Here is an 18,378-nt window from a genome sequence, read left to right as displayed (position 1 = left end):
CATCACTGAGGAAAGATGAGAATCACATGCAAGATGAAATCAATAATACAAATAAAATTCATCAATTCTCTTCAAGTATTAGCAAGGATGAATCAAATGAAAATACAGTCATATATAGTTTCAGTTTGATAAGGAGTATAGTAAAGCAAGATCATTTTTCAAGTATGACAAAATGGTTACAATATTCTTGAATGAAAATGACTCTGAATCAGAGTTATCCATTTGTTTTAGGCAAAAAAAAAAACCACCTTTGGCTTAATTTCCTTATTTTTGGTTGCCTATTTTGCATGATGTCAAATATTTGAATCCTTAACATTTGTATTTTTAAAACATCCATCCTTTTAGAAAAATAAAATAAAACAGTAGTTGCATACCTATTTAAAGGTTTGGGTTTAAAGGTATAGGAACTCCAGTCACTGAAGCTCTTTTTTGGCATGTTTGAGAAGTGAAGGTCGGTAGTTTTCGCTGCAAGAAGCCTGCAGCCAGCCACCACTGCTGGCTCAATTCCAGCTGGCAAAGCAGAGGCTGGGAGGCTTCTCACACCGAAAAAAAGACTGCAAGCATCTTGCGACAAGGGGGGCAAGATGCAGGCTGGAGGGGAGCCCAGTGACAATGGCTCAGCCCTGGCTTGCCTTCCCTGGCAGCCAGTCATGGGAGGAAGGTAAGGTTGTGGCTGTAGGACGAAGAAAGAGGTGGTCGTGGAGGAGGAAGTGGGAAGATTGAGTAAGGGCCAGGGCATCTGAAGGAGGGAAAATGGGGCAATGCATCATGCTTGAGGGAGAGCAGGAGGTGAATGGGAGGAGGTGAGTATTAATTATTAATATGGTATTAATTCAATTTTTTTCCTACCGGGTTCTATGGGCGGGCTTGGTGGTGGTGTGGTCATGTGATAGAGTGGGTGTAGCCAAATAGATGTCACTCACAGCAAGGTGCCACTCAGTCACATGATCTGCCCACCAAGCCATGCCCACAGAACTGGTAGGGAAAAAATTTGAATGCCACCGATAGATACACATGCATAACACACATATATAAGAAAAAAATATAAATGTACATTTAATTATTCCATTTCTATATACAGTATTTTGCTGTATATGTATTGTATACACATAAACTTATACAGAACTATATTCTGCTGATGGAAGAAGCTTCCCCCATAGAAAACTTCCTCAAGTGAAAGCAGGAAACACCCAGCCAATACTACTGTTGCTATTACTGCATGCAATACAATAGAAAGAAACAACAAAAATGCAGTATTTCAATTTTCCTTTATACAACACAGGATTATTTCATTTTATATTAATTTTCAAACTTGTAAACCTCATTTACATAATGAGCACCTTTCCAAATTTAATTACATTTCTCTGTACTTTGACAATAAAATTATATTTGGCAAGAAGTCTGTAAGTGTGGGATAATGTGTGAGGTGAGAGAAAAAGAAGTGTTCCTTAATGCAAGAATATTTATAAAGAGAATAAAGCTTTTACTTACCAGATGTAACTGAATCTGTGATGTTTAAGTTATTCAGAGAGAGACCTAGAGATTGTCGTGAAGAGGAAGAAGATGTGCTGCTTGAGGACTCTGAACATGGCCTGATAGGTTTGCTACTGTTTCCAGTCTCAGCCTTCAAACGGTCATTCTCAGCTTTCAAAATCTCAATTTCATTCTAACATATAAAATACAAGTAAGGAACAAGTAAATAAATGAAGCAGAGATTTCTAATCTTTCTGGTATAATATGGATAATAATAATAATTTAACCATTAAGACCAACAGTTAACAGAGGTGCAAAATTATAGAAAAATTTTTCATTGGCATAGCAGCTAGAACTTGAGGCTATCATATTTTTGAAGTATATCATATAATTATAGCAATGGAGCAAAATAATATCTATCTAATATCATGACAATTAACCTCATATTTAATTGCATTATTGAAATAAATCCAAGTAGTAGTTTTTGTGGGAGATTTCATGTATGGGTAATTAAAGATAGACTTAAAGAACTAAACCAAAATCAAATTAAGGATCTCTTTCCTTCCACTGAAAACACCAATTGCAGATGAAGGATGTCTCTCTATATCGTGGTAAGGAAAGAAAGGGTTCAGGTCTTTCTTTAAGTCTCCTGCAATGACAAATTCATTAACTCATCAAACTAATCCCAGTGCTTTTTTAAAAAAACTACTAAGGTTCTAATTTGGCTATCAGTCATTCAGATATTTTGACAATTACAACTATTACTTAAGTAGACAAATGTTATAATTAAATGTTGGAAACAGAATAAGGAAAATTTACCCACTCCCTAAGTAATCATCATTGGCATCCTTCAGTCTCAAAAGACTATGGTATTGTGCTCTGGAGAGAGGTCCTAAAACAGCATCTAGTGTGACTAAAAAGGCCAATCCGAGAGTGACAGTCCCTTCCACACTGAGGGCAGATACGTTCTGTCCCCTGTCCAGCCCCCAGATTTCACTGGTTCCGGGACTGCCTCTTTGCCTCAACCTGCCGAACAAATGTCTCTCAAATTGGAGAAGGCCATGCTGCGTCTTTAGCCTCTGAACGATCAGAGATCAAGGTTTTCCAAGGTTTTCAAGGTTGTTAATGTCCATTCCCAGGGCCTTTAGGTCCCTCTTGCAGATATCCTTATATCGCAGCTGTGGTCTCCCTCTGAGGCGCTTTCCCTGCACTAATTCTCCATACAGGAGATCTTTTGGAATCCGACCATCAGCCATTCTCAAGACATGCCCAAGCCAGTGTAGACGTTGCTGTTTCAATAGTGTATACATGCTAGAAATTCCAGCACATTCCAAGACTGCGCTATTTGGAACTTTGTTATGCCAGGTAATGCCAAGAATATGTTGGAGACAGTGCATACGAAAGGTGTTCAACTTTGTCTCCTGCTGTACGTAAAGGGTCCAAGACTCACTGCAGTGCAAGAGTATGCTCAGGATGCAGGCTCTATATACCTGGATCTTTGTATGTTCCGTCAGCTTCTTATTAAGCCATACTCTCTTTGTAAGTTGGAAAATGTGGTGGCCGCTTTACTAATACATTTATTCAGCTCAGTATTTAAAGAGACAGTGTCAGAGATAGTTGAGCCGAGGTACACAAAGTCATGGGCGACCTCCAGTTCTTGTGCAGAGATTGTAATACAGGGAGGTGAATCCACATCCTGACCCAAGACTTGTGTTTTTTTCAGGCTGATTGCTAGTCCAAAGTCTTGGCAGGCCTTGCTAAAACAGTCCTGAACGTCTTCGGCAGAGTGCGCAGTAATGGCAGAATTGTCAGCGAAGAAGAAATCCCATAAGCATTTCAGCTGGACTTTAGACTTTGCTCTCAATCTAAAGAGATTAAAGAGTTTTCCATCTAATCTGGTATGGAGATAAATACCGTCTGTTTCAGTTCCAAAAGCATGTTTCAGTATGACAGCAAAAAAGATCCCAAATAAAGTTGGTGCAAAGATGCAGCCCTGCTTCACTCCACTTCGGATGTCAAAGAAATCTGATGTTAAGCCATCAAAAACTACAGTGCTCTTCATTTCCTCATGAAAGGACCTAAAATGTTGAGGAGCTGAGGTGGACATCCAATCTTGGGGAGAATTTTATAAAGGCCTAACCCTACTAACCAAGTCAAAAGCCTTTGTAAGATCTATGAAGGCTATGAAAAGCCTTCTGTGTTGGACTTAACACCTGCTTGATGCCATCATACATCCCCTTGATGTTGCCTCTGTCAACTGCTATCGGGATCCGAGAGCAAAGCTTCAGCCAATAATCTGGTGGCTCTGGTGGCTCAACAGACTAATGCAGTCTGTTATTAACAGCAGCTGCTTGCAATTACTGCAGGTTCTAGTCCCACCAGGCCCAAGGTTGACTCAGCTTTCCATCCTTTATAAGGTAGATAAAATAAGGACCCAGATTGTTGTGGGCAATAAAAGTTGACTTTGTATATAATACAAATGGATGAAGACTATTGCTTAACACATTGTAAGCTGCCCTGAGTCTTCGGAGAAAGGCGGGATATAAATTCAAATTTTAAAAAATCTGTTGGACTTTGCTTATGAGCACCTCACAGAACTTGTAGGCTGTGCTCACTGGAACAGGCTTTATATGCAATTAGAGCTCTCCCTTTTTCCACGATAGCTGGCATCAGTTCCACCAAATGGGCTTCAAACCAATCTGCTGTCTTTCTGATCTCCTTATCAAATACTGATAAGGCGGTGTTATAAACAGCATTCTTGAAATATTCCCATCGTTTAGATGCATTTGCTTCAGCTGGGCTGGGGGAGTTTCCTTGAGTGCTTGTGCAAATTCCTCCACTTTGCCCTGATTGTGGGTCTGGTTGATGTTAATTTGTGGTCTTCCTTCTTTGAGTGATGCAATCTCTTTGTTTGCAGTTTTATTCTGCTGCACACCAAGAAGTGGTCTGTATCACAATCAGCACCCTGATAGCTGCATGTGATTATAATATTGGGAAGGTTGGAGCGTGTTTTAAAGTATGTTATTGCTAACACAAAAACCGTAGTAGCAGCAAAATTCCAGCAGGCGTTGGCCATTTTCATTCACCTTCCCGATGCCGAACTGACCTAAACAAATGGGCAAGAATTATAATCAGCTCCAACTCTGGCATTAAAATGCCAAGGATAAACAGTGGTTCTTTCTCAGGAATTTTCTTGATAGTAGCAGCCAGATCGTTGTAGAATTTGTCTTTGGATTCTGCTGAAGATGATAATGCCAGTGCATATGCGCTAATAAGACTAACCAGCCCAGCTGATGAGTAGAGTTGCAGGAACAGAAGTCTTTCATTTCCTGCAACAGGTGGAGTAATGAATCTTAGTAGGGTATTTCTGACAGCAAAGCCAACCCCATATTCTTTAGACTTGTTTGATGGTTTTCCCTGCCAGAAGAAGTTTCTCTCCTTAACAGATCCCGAGTCTGACAGCCTTGTCTCTTGAAGAGCAATGGTGTCCATCTGCAGTCTGCTCAGCTCCATGTCAATGACAGCTGCCTTACGTATGTCATCTATTTCTTGTAACTCATCAGAAAGGCAGAGGGTCATTGTCTGAACATTCCAAGTGCCCAACTTTAGGGCTAAAGTTTTCTTATATTTGTTGCATGGTGCAGAGTTATCAATCTGCTTGTCAGCTTTGACCCTAAACGCCATGCACCCTGTGAGGTTAACAGACCGTGATGGGGCAGCACCTTGCTGGCTGCGGGCTGCCCAGCTTAAGGCAGGCGGTAGCTGCTCAATGAGGTACAATAACCACTCCCACTGTCAAAAGTGGCCCCTAGCATCACGCTCTATGCCAATCAAGCAAAGACTTATAACCGGTAACTGCCACTTCCCGTGTTGTTTCAATACTGTATGCAAAGCTGGAGTGTCCTCTCCAGAGCACGAGGCCTGGGTAGATTAATATGGAGGATAGACTGTTACCCAAGCAGCAGATCCCCCCTCTCCACGTTGCTGAAATAGTCCAATGGAATGGCAGAGCCGATACGATTAGTTCCAGCAGGAGTTACCAGAACGTGATTATACACAGTCATGAACTGCTTCCAGAACTCTGGCTCTGGATTTTGCCTCAAGGTTGACTCCTGAAGCCTTTTCCAGTACTAGATATAGCCACAAGGCAGTGGAGGTTTGAAATCAGAGTTTCCCTTCTCCTAGAAGACGGTTCTGCCGTTTATCTGTTGTTGGGGCATAAAGTCCTTTTCTGCCTTCAAAACAGTTGACCGTCTTCTCCTGTAACCTTGGAAAGGGGCCCTTACGAGGTGCTATGAGCTGGGCCAGCTGGGCCAAGGTTTTTTTAGGCAGGGAGGAAGGTGCTTCAGCTCCCCTCATGAGTAAATCTGCTTGTTTTTAGAGGCAAAGAGAGTGTCTGTTTGAGTGAGTGAATCATGTGACTGCAGGGAGGAAAGCACTCCAGCTCACCTCATGAATGAATCTGCTTGTTTTAAATGGGTGGGGGAGAGTGGCTGTTTGATTGAGTGTAAGTGGAAGTCTTGTTAGTTGTGTGCATGGCAAAAAACCAGTTAGATGGTGTCTGTTAGCCTTGGAAGGCAACTCATGTAAGAGAAGAAAAACTCCAATCTCAAATCTCCACTGCCTTGTGGCTATACCCATCTATGGGAAAGGCTTCAGGAGTCAACCTTGAGGCAAAATTTGGAGCAGGAGTCCTGGAGTGAGGAGGAGTGCAGGAGGAGTAATACCTCCTTAAAAAAATAAAAAAAACCTTGCTAAGTTATCACAAAACTTAGAAACCAGATGATCTGACCTAATACAAATACAGTTGCATACAAAAATTTTACTAATTTGAATTTTATGTAAATCTGTACATAATGAAATCTTTCTGCATATTTATCTACTTTACGTGCAGTTGTTGGCAATCTCAGGATAAAAAAACAGTGAACATGGCAAGTGCAGAAATAAATTTGGATAAATTACCCTTTCAGTAAATATTATGTAATTTGTTCTTTGGTTGGAATAAGAACGTTCAAATCGTTCCTATAGCTGAACTCTTCTAACTCAGAAATATTGTTAGCTTTTCTTTTTGCACTCTATCTTAAATATATTTCAACGTATTTGCAGTAGATTGAAAATTGCTGTACATATTTTCAAGAATATACAAGTATAGAGATTGTGAAGACCAGAGTGGTTCGGATTTGGGAAGTATAGACAATCAATAAATTTTTATTCCCTCTTTCAATTGGTATAGATAGATATTAACTGCTATCTATATTGTTTTAAAGGGATGCGGTGACTCAGTGGCTAAGAAGCTGAGCTTGTCGATCAGAAGGTTGGCAGTTCAGTGGTTTGAATCCCTAGCACTGTGTAATGGAGTGAGTTCCCATTACTTGTCACAGCTTCTCCCAACCTAGCAGTTCGAAAGCATGTAAAAAATGCAAGTAGAAAAATAGGGACCCCTTTGGTGGAAAGGTAGCAGCGCTCCGTGCACCTTTGGCATTTAGTTATGCCGGCCACGGAAATGTCTTTGCATGGTGCTGGCTCCTCAGCTTAGAAACAGAGATGAGCACCGCTCCTAGAGTGGGAAATGACTAGCACGCATTTGCAGGGGAACCTTTACCTTAATATTGTTTTAACATTTAGTTCTGAATTTTTATTTTTATTCTGGTATTTCACAAATTAAGCAATGCATTTTATCTTTTTCTCCCACTGAATTATTTTCTTTTCTTTGTTTAGAAGACTGAATCACATCAATTCAGCTTTTTTATTATTTTTATTTATTTATTTATTTGTCACAACAGTATATATAAGCATAAACATGAAGTAACTATACGATATATAAGCATAAATATAATCATAAGTATGTAATAACTATATGAAATTGGATACAATCAAAGGGAACATTAGGACAGGAACAATAGGCATGCTTGTGCTCTTATGCAGGCCCCTTACAGACCTCTTAGGAATCAGGTGAGGTCAATAGTAGATAGTTTTTGGTTAAAGCTTTGGGGATTTTGGGAAGAGACCACAGAGTCTGGTAGTGCATTCCAGGCATTAACAACTCTGTTACTGAAGTCATATTTTCTCCAATCAAGATTGGAGCGGTTCACATTAAGCTTAAATCTATTGTGTGCTCATGTATTGTAGTATTATTTCAATACAAAAAGCTCATAGATCCACAAGTACAAGAACATTCTATCAAATTCTTGAACTTGATTTCAGGTTTGTCTAAATTGTTCTCTCCCTTTCAATTTTTCACTTTGAACACAGCATTGCAATCATATTAAATGCTTGGAATTAATAGGTGAAGTAAAATAAATGTGAAATATACAGATTTGGCTACCCTTATCTGATGAACAAGACAGTCATAGAACAAAAAGGTAATGTTGAGTGGTTAGAGTTTGAGTGGTTGAGTTGAAATAAGCAACAATGAAGATTTTCTTTAAAAATTGATGTAGTTCTGATTGAAGCAATCAAAATACTTCTAAAATATTCAGAAGTCATTCTGCTTTTTGAATAAGTTGTAACATTTTGCAAAAGAATTGACAATTATAGAGAATTTTTGCCTATAACTACCACAGGGATGCAAAATAATGCTTTTTTTTTTAAAGAAAGGAATGGTTCAATCTAATTTGTCTTTCATCGAATTATTTTCAATCCCATTAGTGACTGCTTGCTTTGATCCCATTTCATGGCTCTGTTCAGTTCATGGTGATTACAATACAGCATTATTATTTTTTTAATAATGCCCTAATCAGTTGCTCCACAGAACTGACCTGCATACGGTTCATGGCTTCCCGAATTTGGTCAAGATGATGGGCAGAGCTGAGGGCTTCAAGACGAATATCTGTAAGCTTGAGCTCTTTCTCCCTGAGCTCATTTTTTAGCTGCAGAATTATTTCTGCCTCTGCTTCTGTGCATTCACAGATCCTAAAAAAAAGTGGAGAAGATAAAGAGGCAGAAAATTGAAGGAAGGTTCTTTTCTCACGGAGTGTGTGTGTGTATTATTATTATAGTATATCCAAGAATCAGAAAAGGTTTCTGCTGCTGATTCATAGGAGCAGGAGGGAGAGTTTCATCAAACCAGTATGAATCGATTCAATTGAAAAAAGTGAAAAGGGGAAACAGTACCTAGGTTAAAGTTATAAGGATGTTTCTACAACTTTTCTACTTATTTCCTTTTATAAGAACAATGATGTTTTATACTCCAAATTCAATAGGACTGCATTTTACAAATCATTCCTATATTAAATAGTACCGCTGCTTTAATTAAAAGTAAACGATTTCCAAAATAATACAATTTAAAACTTCATTGCTACTATTAAACTATTATTTTTCTCTTTTGATATGATTTTTCAGATGATTTGTCTTTCAGTCCAACTCATATATAATGAGGTTGCACAATGCTTATATTAAATATCAGCATATGTGAACTCATCTTAATTGATTTCTTTTTTATGGTGTTCAAAATATCTATTCTATGACTGTAGAATTTAATCTGTAACAATTTCAAAAATGCTAATATTCAATATTTCCATAAGTTGCGCCGAGTATATTCCATATCGAACTTTGTGCATGGCATAACAGACAGCAGTAAATACATATACATGACATCATGCTTCTATTTCTGACACCATATAAGATGAAATCGAGAACATTTAAACTTTAATAGTGAATTAAAACCGAAAATTCAATTTTTAATTCTTTCCTTTGGAGCATAAAAAAACCCATGTCCTTTCTGCTCATTATTAAACTGATGTACAATAGCAACTACACCATTGTTCACATAATACTCTTTTAGTTCTAGTTTTTTCTACAACATATAATCGATATACTGTATTTTCAAAGCATGCCTGCAAAGACGTTTAGGGAGAAAATAGAGAACATCCGTCTAGTTCTTGGATAAATAACTGCAAGCCCCTTGTGCCAATTTACCGGGATCTATGCTTGTAGATCACGGGACCATTTTGCCTTTTCTTTGGTGCCCAGAATAGAGATGACCTGCATATACACGCATTAGACAGACAGATGCAAGTGAAAGAAAGTAAAGGAAATGGTTTAGAAGATAAGAAACCAAGAAAGAAACAGAATAAAAAATGCAGTAGAATGAAAAAGTAAAAGCTTTAAGAGGGGATGATAACTAAATATGAAGATTATGTCACAGTTTAAACAACTCTGTTGAATGTGGGGACAACATAAACCACAATGATCAAAACCAAAATCTAAACGTACAAAGGCTTAAGGTACAATTTTAAGGTTTTACAGTATTCAGTGTGATTTTTACCAGGACGCTTTGGAGTGCAGTCGTTACAGGCAAGATTGCTATTTTATGCCATATATTTAAGGCAGGTTTAATTTACCATTTTAAGAGAAACTCCTAGGACAGGATATCTTTCCGCATAGGCTGATTCGCAATGTGCAAAAATATTATTTCAGCACGTCAAAACATTCCGATAGTTGATATCTGCTTCTGCCCAATTGGTAATTTGAAATGTTGCACTTCAGCAAACAGATGTATCATGAGGAATCACACTTGCACTATTATGGTGCAAAATAGTGAACTAGAAAGAAAGGAAGTCCCTTTTAACACATCACTGCAGTTTAATATATATGTTGAAATGGGTAGTGTTTCTTGATCCACAACCAGCAGAATATTTTGCAGAGTGGCAAGTGGCATGTTTCATGTCAGCATGTTTGTAACTGTAACTCTACAAACTTCCATCTGTCCAGAAATTGATCTATTTGACTCAGCTTGTACAAGTATTTATTAAAGTCAAGGGTGAAGGGCAATGGTGAAATTCAATTTTTTTTACTACTGGTTCTGTAGGCGTGGCTTGGTGGGTGTGGTGTGGCTTGGTGGGCATGACTTGGTCAGCATGGCAGGAGAAGGATACTGCAAAATCTCCATTCCCACCTCACTCCAGGGGAAGGATATTGCAACATCTCCATTCCCATTCCACTCCAGGGGAAGGATATTGCAAAATCTCCATTCCCACCCCACCCTGGGGCCAGCCAGAGGTGGTATTTGCTGGTTCTTCGAACTACTCAAAATTTCCGCTACCGATTCTCCAAACTATTCAAAATTTCCACTACTGGTTCTCTAGAACCTGTCAGAACCTGCTGGATTTGACCCCTGGTGAAGGGTATTAGAACAGATCTAGCCTACCTCAGTATTCCACAGTCAGAGCTATGTAAATGCCAATGCTCCAAGGTTTACATTTTAAGCTGCTTTCTCTTACTGGTTACAGAAGGCAGCTGGGATATGTCATAATGGTCCTTATTAGCTTGGGAACTGCTGGGCCATGCTACACCAGTTTCATTATTAGCAGCAATCATCAAAGTTATTGTATTCATGGTCAAAGAGTTTCTGGGATTGAACAAAAGGAGGCATGTGTCTAGCGATTCAAGAAACTGGCAGGCTATTATGAGAAACACACTATTTTTACACAGTTCATTTTAATTTGGCAATTCATTATTAAACAGGAGTGGCTCCTTCTCTCCTACCCTATTGATTGGATTTCATTTACATTCATGTGCATTCATAAGTACTTTATGTGTTTTAGCAGACTTCCTTCGCTTGGGTTTGAGAAAACCAAGGAGAATTATTGTTTAGAGACTTTTTTCGCTTATTATTGGAAAGAGGTGTCTGTAAAAAAATGTAGAGGGGAGATCTAATATATACAGGTTATTCTTCCTATAGATTTTTAGCTTCACATTTAGCCATGTGACTAAAACAAGCTGTTAGAAATTATTTAAGGCAGAATAGAAAAAAAACAACAAATAACAATAGCTGAACATTTGGTTAAGAAAGGAATATTTAAAAAAAAAAGCATAGCAAAGTGGCAGCTAATTTTAAAAAGCAACAACTTAATATGAAATGTGAGAATAACAGAAGGATTAAAAGATACTGTTTCCATGAGTTAAATACAAGTAGACTTTGCTTAATGACTGCCCTGTTTAGCAACTATCAAAGTTGCAATGGTACTAAAAAAGTAAGTTTATGACCAGTTCTCTCACATATAACCATTTTAGCATCCTGCAGTTATCTGATTGCCATCTTCATGCTTCTTAGCTTGTTTCTCACAAGCAAAGGCAATGCAGAGCCAGCAGTAAAATTGCAAGTCATGTGATGTCTCACTTAAAAATCATGGCTAATTCACCTAACAACAGCATGGAAGTGGCATTGTAAATCAGGTGCAATTAAGTGATGTTTTGCTTTACAACCATGTTGCAATGATTCCAATTATAGTCATTAAGCAAGGACTACCTGTATAGAATTAAAATAGCTGGAATCTTAAAAAAGAGACAATGCTTCTTGGTAGCTCACGACCATATTTCAGAAATAATAGTGACTTATTTTCCAAAACTATCCCATAAAAAATTGACACTTTCGCAAAGAGACTTTTCTCAAAGAATAAACATACAGTGAAGTTGATTGGGATGGCCTGATTGAAGTAGATCCACAGTCTCCAGAGCCATGAGATAATTTAGGTGAGGATGGAAGAGATGAATCTGTGACTTCTTCTATGTCAGAATGGGAGGAGTGAGGTTTTGATGACTTCTTCTTCCCAAAAGCTTGTTTGAATGAACTCCTTAGCTAGGAGAAAAGAAAGGAACATCAATATCTTTGACAATTTAGCTCTCCTCATATTTGAGAGAGTTCTTGTATGACGTTAGTTTGCAGAGGCCAACTAGCTACTATCTGAGGTAAGTGTATAGACAAAGCAGGGCATTAATATGTGCAACACCGTATCTTTAGAAACATGACAGGGTGCTTTTTAAAATTAACTGAGGACTGTGTTATAGGAAATATGCACAATTGAATTGTATTGATAAACAGATACTGATTTAAAACCCCACACCTGTTGTGAAACACCTTCTTTCTGGCATTCACTTTAAGATGATCGGTCTTAAATAAGTACATTTTTTTAAAAAACAAGCTACTGGCTTATAAAATCCATTGAATTCCAATCAATATGATATTGTGCATTATTTGAGGGAGGAGACATTTTCTCCTAGAAATATTAGATCTTATAACTTCCACTGATCAGAAATAAGCATTTTGAAGCTGCAGTATTTGCTTTTCCACGGACAAGAAGCTGAAAGGGTTGGGAAACAGAAAGCATTTGCTTAAGTTCTTTTAAAGAAGCAAGTTCATGTATGCAAGCATGGCCTTTATTGTCTAAAAGCTCTTATCCATTATTGAAAGGTTCAGAATAGCCAAACAGCCATTTATTTCAATAGTTGAGATGGCAAAAGCTAGGTCTCTAATAAGCACTATATCTTTTATGTCTGAGCTGTCAAAGACATTTTATGAGCAAGCAGATTATTTAAACCAAGGGGAAAATATGGTTCCCAAGTAGTTGTTTATTACCTTCATCTAAATTTTGGAATATTTTCTTTCATAAGAATCAGTTCAAAAATAGAACTGGATATACGTCTCTGTTTTATTTGCTAGAACTTCAATTTATTTGAAGTATATATAGATTTGTCTCATCAGAATTTTTGACTTCTGTTGGTAAAAATATTTTGTATATTTTTTTCTTAACATATACACTTTGTACATGATTTTCAATATTACCTTCACTTTTGTAATAATATCTGCTAGTATCCACCTTTTCATATGCAGTTTTCTCTAACATGTGTATTTTGGAAGATATTTTGTTTGAAGAACTGCATTGCACTATTTAGAGAAGGGCCAAAATAGAAGGAAAATATTGCATTCCAGTTGGCATGTTACTTTGGAAAGCACAGATTGGTTTGTATGAAGTTGAATCAACTTTCACTTCCATCCCTGTTCAAGAACTGGGAGGCTAAGAGCTGGTTAACCATATCCAGCATTTATTTTCGCCGTTTCATGTTTTCTAATGAGAAAGAAATGGATTTTGGCGACACTTCCCCTTTCCAGATTTTAAAGTTGGAGGTAAAATGAAGAGAAACATTAAGGAGACATAAAGGATAATATTTCAGAAGGGTACAAAAGCCTAATGCCAAAATGAATAGCAATCATGCCAAGATAGAATTCTTTGAGATGCATGCCAAATTTTCCAGGATTTTATATTCACCTCACTTCCTCTAGAGTTCACCTTGCAGAAACATGAAAGAGTGTGCAATTACAAATCAAGGGAATGACGTTGGAATCAGTATTTTTAAAATATTACCTGTGTAATAAACATATTTTAAACAATAAAAAGTATTTTCCTACTTTTATGTCAGTAAAATTCGAGTTCTTGAGGTATGTGTCTCAATTCAAGACCTTTATCTTTCTTTATGTTTTAAAGATATTTACTACATTTCTTTCATGGAACAATAAACTACCAAGAATGTCTACAGAGTGTGGTTTTAAAAAAAAGATAGCATCAGCAAGAATGTGATAAAAGTTATGCCTGCTTTTAATGCATGACAAACGTTTTAAAAAAGTACAAACTTTAATTGCACCTTTGTGGCTGCTATCTTGACTTTTTTTCCCCATATTTCATGGATCGTCCTATAAAACTTTGGAAAATAATATATTGTATATAGTGAACAAATATAGTAAGTTGTGAAGCCTTTTGTTATGTAGTCATATTCATTTACATCAACAATATGATGTGATCTTGGTACATAAACAATAGAGCAAGATGCAAAAAAATTTATACCTATCTAGTATATCAGCATCAACAACTATATTTATGAAGGGCATTAAAACAGTGATTTACATGGTTCATTCATTATATTATTTATGAAATAAAGAATTATACAAAAGGACAGGCCGTCAATTTTACTTAATACTTACCCAATTTTTCTTTTTCTTTTTTTTAGAATCAGCATCATTACTGCTACCCATGCTTGAATGGCTTGTACCACTATTGATGCTGGCAACACTTTCAGACGAATGTTGTCGCCTTATTCGCAACTCTATAATATAAAGAGAAATGAAATAGTGTGGACATATCCTTTTCCCCAACGTAACTCCTTTTCTAGTGGTTCAAATATTATCTTAAACTCTCCTACATCATTTATCCAGTCTATAATTGTGATTGTGATTGATTATTGTGATTGATTATTCTTGATTGTTTTTACTAAATCCAGAACAGAGTATAAATTAATGGAACAATACTTTCTTAAGCTCTGTTCTCCTTTGAAATGTCCTTTTCTTCTTCTGCTCATTTCTACTGAAACAACATGTTGAATGGTTTACAGATTACAGATTAAAATTAATGAAAATTGTTATTGTACAAAGAACAATCAAGTCCAAGTCTGTATGTGTAATTCAGCCAATGTTTTAAATTGAAGCAGATATATACTTCACATTCTTCCTGAGATAAATGTGATTTGAAAGGTCTTGAAGATATGATACATCCTAAAAGAAGTCAAAAAGTGTATTTGATAATTAAGAAAATCATTCTAAAAACCCTTATATTGCTATAGGTGGTTAAAATATGATAGACGTGGATTTTACAGAGAACTCATTGGACCTAGAAACATCTAGAAATGGAACAGAAGTGAATAAAGAACTAGAGATCTGAAGGTTGCCTCTTAAAGGCAGCATGATCCTGCTTATGCCTGTCTGTTGTTGGCATAGTTTATGCCATCTCCAATCCCATTTAATATAAATGGATAGAAAATTGAAAAATGCAGAACTGCCCTTCAGTTCCACATTGTTGCCTTGAGCTCTATGGGTGATTTTAGTACTAAGGTGCTATTTGTCAACCCAGGAGTGCTTAGTAGTTTCTCAGAAGAAGCAAACTCTTATACTATTTTTGTAATAGAGTTGTCAAAGCCTGGAATGCCCTACCTGATTCAGTTGTCTCAGCTACAAATTTTCAAACTTTTAGTCACAGATTAACTTCCGTGGACCTCACTTCATACTTAAGAAGTCCGTAGAGGGCGTGCATAAGCGCACTAACGTGCCTATCATCCCTGTCATTGCATTTTTATATTATTCCTGTTTTTGTTTCTGTTTCACAAATTATAATAAATAAATAAAACTTTTGAAGTTGAACTTTTTAAGATTTGGAAACATTGCAAACATACATTTTCATATGGAAGGTTCTACAAATGTGGCACAAAACCCATTCTTTTGAAAAAGCAGAGAGCTGGTAATGAGTTACCATTACAGCCCTGAAAAGTGTGACAGAATACCATACCTCTCTGAGTGTGGTCAGGGCCATTCAGAGCTCCTTGAATAGCAGCCTGTGCAGCCGAGTTCTGAGCTTTCAGCATTTCAATGGTTTCCCGTAGTTCTATGAGTTCTGATTCCTTTGGGAACAGGAGGGAAAAGCTCAAAATGTGTCACAGTAATTAGGTTTTATCCTCTGGGGTAAAAACATGCAAAATGGAATGAAAATAAGGTGTGTGTGAAAAATGCAAGTGAAACTAAAGAGAAAATTAGGTTTCATGTTTGCTTCTCATCTCTGCTAATCAAATGTAAAGTCCTTAAGTTGGAAGTTATTCATCTGTACAACTGCTGCAAGAAATAAGTTTTAGAGAAAAATATAAAAATTTGTGAAGACATGCACAATATTTCACATGTAATGTAATGCAGGGAGAAAATGTAGTATGAAATTATTTAGTAAGTGTAATGTACAGTTGAAACTATAACTGCTTCTTCCATTACAATTTCCAGCTCTCATTTTATATACTGAAACTTAAATCCTTTAAAACATTTATTGCTAGTCAAATCAAGAAAGTTTTTTTTAATGTGCATATTAGGATATTTAGAAAAAGCTTATCAAGGTCAGTATCAGTATAGTAAAATCTTCATTCAAACCACCTTTGGGGAATCTTACAGTTCCATTCAATTAAATCCAAAATTACACCATTTGTTTAAATCTACATCATTTGTGTCATTTTATAGTCTAGTCATTTGTCACTGATATCACTATAACTCAGCCCCAGCAATTTTAATATATGTGGACATCAGCTACCAGAATATCCCCATCCCTCATTTTTCATTCATTTTCATATTTAAGGTTTCAAACATTTTATTTTCCATGTACCCAAAATGAATCCATTCATTTTTTTCCAGAATTCTGAATGCAGGATCTACCAAGTAAATTGTGATAGAACACAAGAAAAAATGTTTCTTTTTTCTGTTGTATAATTTTCTTTTTTGATAAAACACACATTCTTATAAAGTTGTTATAACTTTAGATGGAAGACTCACCTTTTTTTTTAGCACTGAATAACCTCTTGTTTAGGGCAATTTTAAACTACTGACATAAAATGTAGTTTTTTTCTATCCAATTTCACTGCTCTCCCTTTTTTTCACACTGTAAATGCTTGCTAATCTTATGTAGCATTCTAAATTACACACACACACACACACACACATGAACATACACACATATGCACAAATGAATGTAAAGGGAAATATTTTGATTCAGTTAATTTTTCATTGATTCTTAAAACAAATTTGTATTCCTATAAATCAGAGGTGTTGAACTGGCGGTCCGTGGCCCGGATGTGTCATGCACAGGCCACGCTCATCCAAGGTCTGCAAATGGGAAAAAGTCATGAAATGTCATGTGACCGCAATGTGACGTGACAAGTTTGACACCCGTGCTATAAATACTTCAAATGGGACTGCTTTTTTCTTTCTTTTTTCAATGGCAGAACACAGGCAAGGCTATAAAAATACTATGTGGCTAGAAAAACATATTGGAAACCATCTTTTGTGAGTTCCTTGGAAAAATAGTTTAGTTTAGAGTACAGCAATGTCAAGAACTAGCCACCCCATGTGATGCAACATAAACCAAAATTATATCCTAAATTTACATGTCAACTATTATGTTAAATATACTTAACAGTGAAGTCAAGAAAATCTATTTGTCCTACCCCCTTCAAGACACTGACTGAAAGGCTAAAAACATGAAACATTGTCAACGTCTGTTGGTTTACAACCAGCTTTTGTTGTTAACTTTTTAGTACACATTAAATCCAGAGTCACAAATATTTTAATTAAAACCTGAAAATGTAAGATTTTATTATCCCATTTCTTTCTGATACAGCTTGCTAACTGTAATTATGAGTAGTGCAATTCTTATAGAGTCTTATTGTAAAGATTTGATAGCATGGGTCATGAAAGAAAAATGTACCTGTTTGTTTATTCCTGTACTCCTCTATCAATGCAAACTCTAATATAAGTCAGTGCCATTGGATTAAGTTAGATTCTCCACATTACAGCATCTGCTGGTTCAAACATACCTTTTGTTCAGCTGTCATTGTTAGGCTTTGTAACCGGCCTGTCATATTCCCTAAGCTTTTTTCAAATGCGGCTACAAGATGGGCCTGTGACAAAGGAGGAAACATTCAATATAATCAGGATTTAAAAGGATTCAATAGTCCAGAAAAGAAGGTTGAATGCATTTTTGTCATCTCATTATTTTCAACAGGTCTGTTTCTACTTACAGTAATTTCTTCAATCATACTTACCTGCTCAAAACTATATATTTTAAATGTAATTTTACATTTATGTATCAAATGTATGGAAACATTTCCACACTAGATTGCCAGTTTTCATTACCATTTTTGCTTTTTTGTTTTAATAATACCAAATTTTTTCAATGAAAGATTTAAAGGAGAGGATCTATAGTAAATGATATGGTTTGCTAAACAAGCTGCATGCATTTCAATATTGCCTTGAGGCGAAAATACTGATGGAAATCATAGTGAGTGAGGCAAGGGGAAATTTCCCCCATTTGCTTTAGAGAGCATCTTCTTTATATGTAAAATAAAAAATGGTACGGGGACTTCCTGCATTTATACAGAATAGTTTCAAGACGGTTCAATTCCCTATTCCCTGAGGTCTCATAGAGCAGGGAGCCTCAACCCCGGGCTGTGGCCCCCTACTGGGCCCTGGCCTATTCTGAATAGGGCCATGTGAGAGATGGAGCAGCAGGCACGCAGCTCAACTCGTGCAAGTGGAGGGCTGGCACACGT

At 36.7% G+C, this 18,378-nt stretch overlaps 1 protein-coding gene across 1 annotated transcript in view; it reads right to left on the bottom strand.

Moving 5' to 3' along the window:
• Positions 1–18,378, bottom strand: part of NAV3 (neuron navigator 3) — a 576,609-nt gene that overhangs the window by 23,676 nt on the left and 534,555 nt on the right. The window contains exons 24-31 of the mRNA XM_058190061.1: positions 17,644–17,727; positions 15,585–15,696; positions 14,231–14,352; positions 13,521–13,541; positions 11,880–12,052; positions 9,391–9,456; positions 8,232–8,385; positions 1,492–1,666 (exon numbers count right to left, since the gene is read on the bottom strand). Of these exons, the coding sequence (XP_058046044.1) occupies positions 1,492–1,666; positions 8,232–8,385; positions 9,391–9,456; positions 11,880–12,052; positions 13,521–13,541; positions 14,231–14,352; positions 15,585–15,696; positions 17,644–17,727 (907 nt within the window). The remainder of the gene's footprint in view (positions 1–1,491; positions 1,667–8,231; positions 8,386–9,390; positions 9,457–11,879; positions 12,053–13,520; positions 13,542–14,230; positions 14,353–15,584; positions 15,697–17,643; positions 17,728–18,378) is intronic.

The sequence above is a fragment of the Ahaetulla prasina genome, chromosome 7 (assembly GCF_028640845.1).
Source record: "Ahaetulla prasina isolate Xishuangbanna chromosome 7, ASM2864084v1, whole genome shotgun sequence".
Classification (NCBI taxonomy): domain Eukaryota; kingdom Metazoa; phylum Chordata; class Lepidosauria; order Squamata; family Colubridae; genus Ahaetulla; species Ahaetulla prasina.
This window is presented reverse-complemented; position numbering and strand designations above follow the sequence as displayed.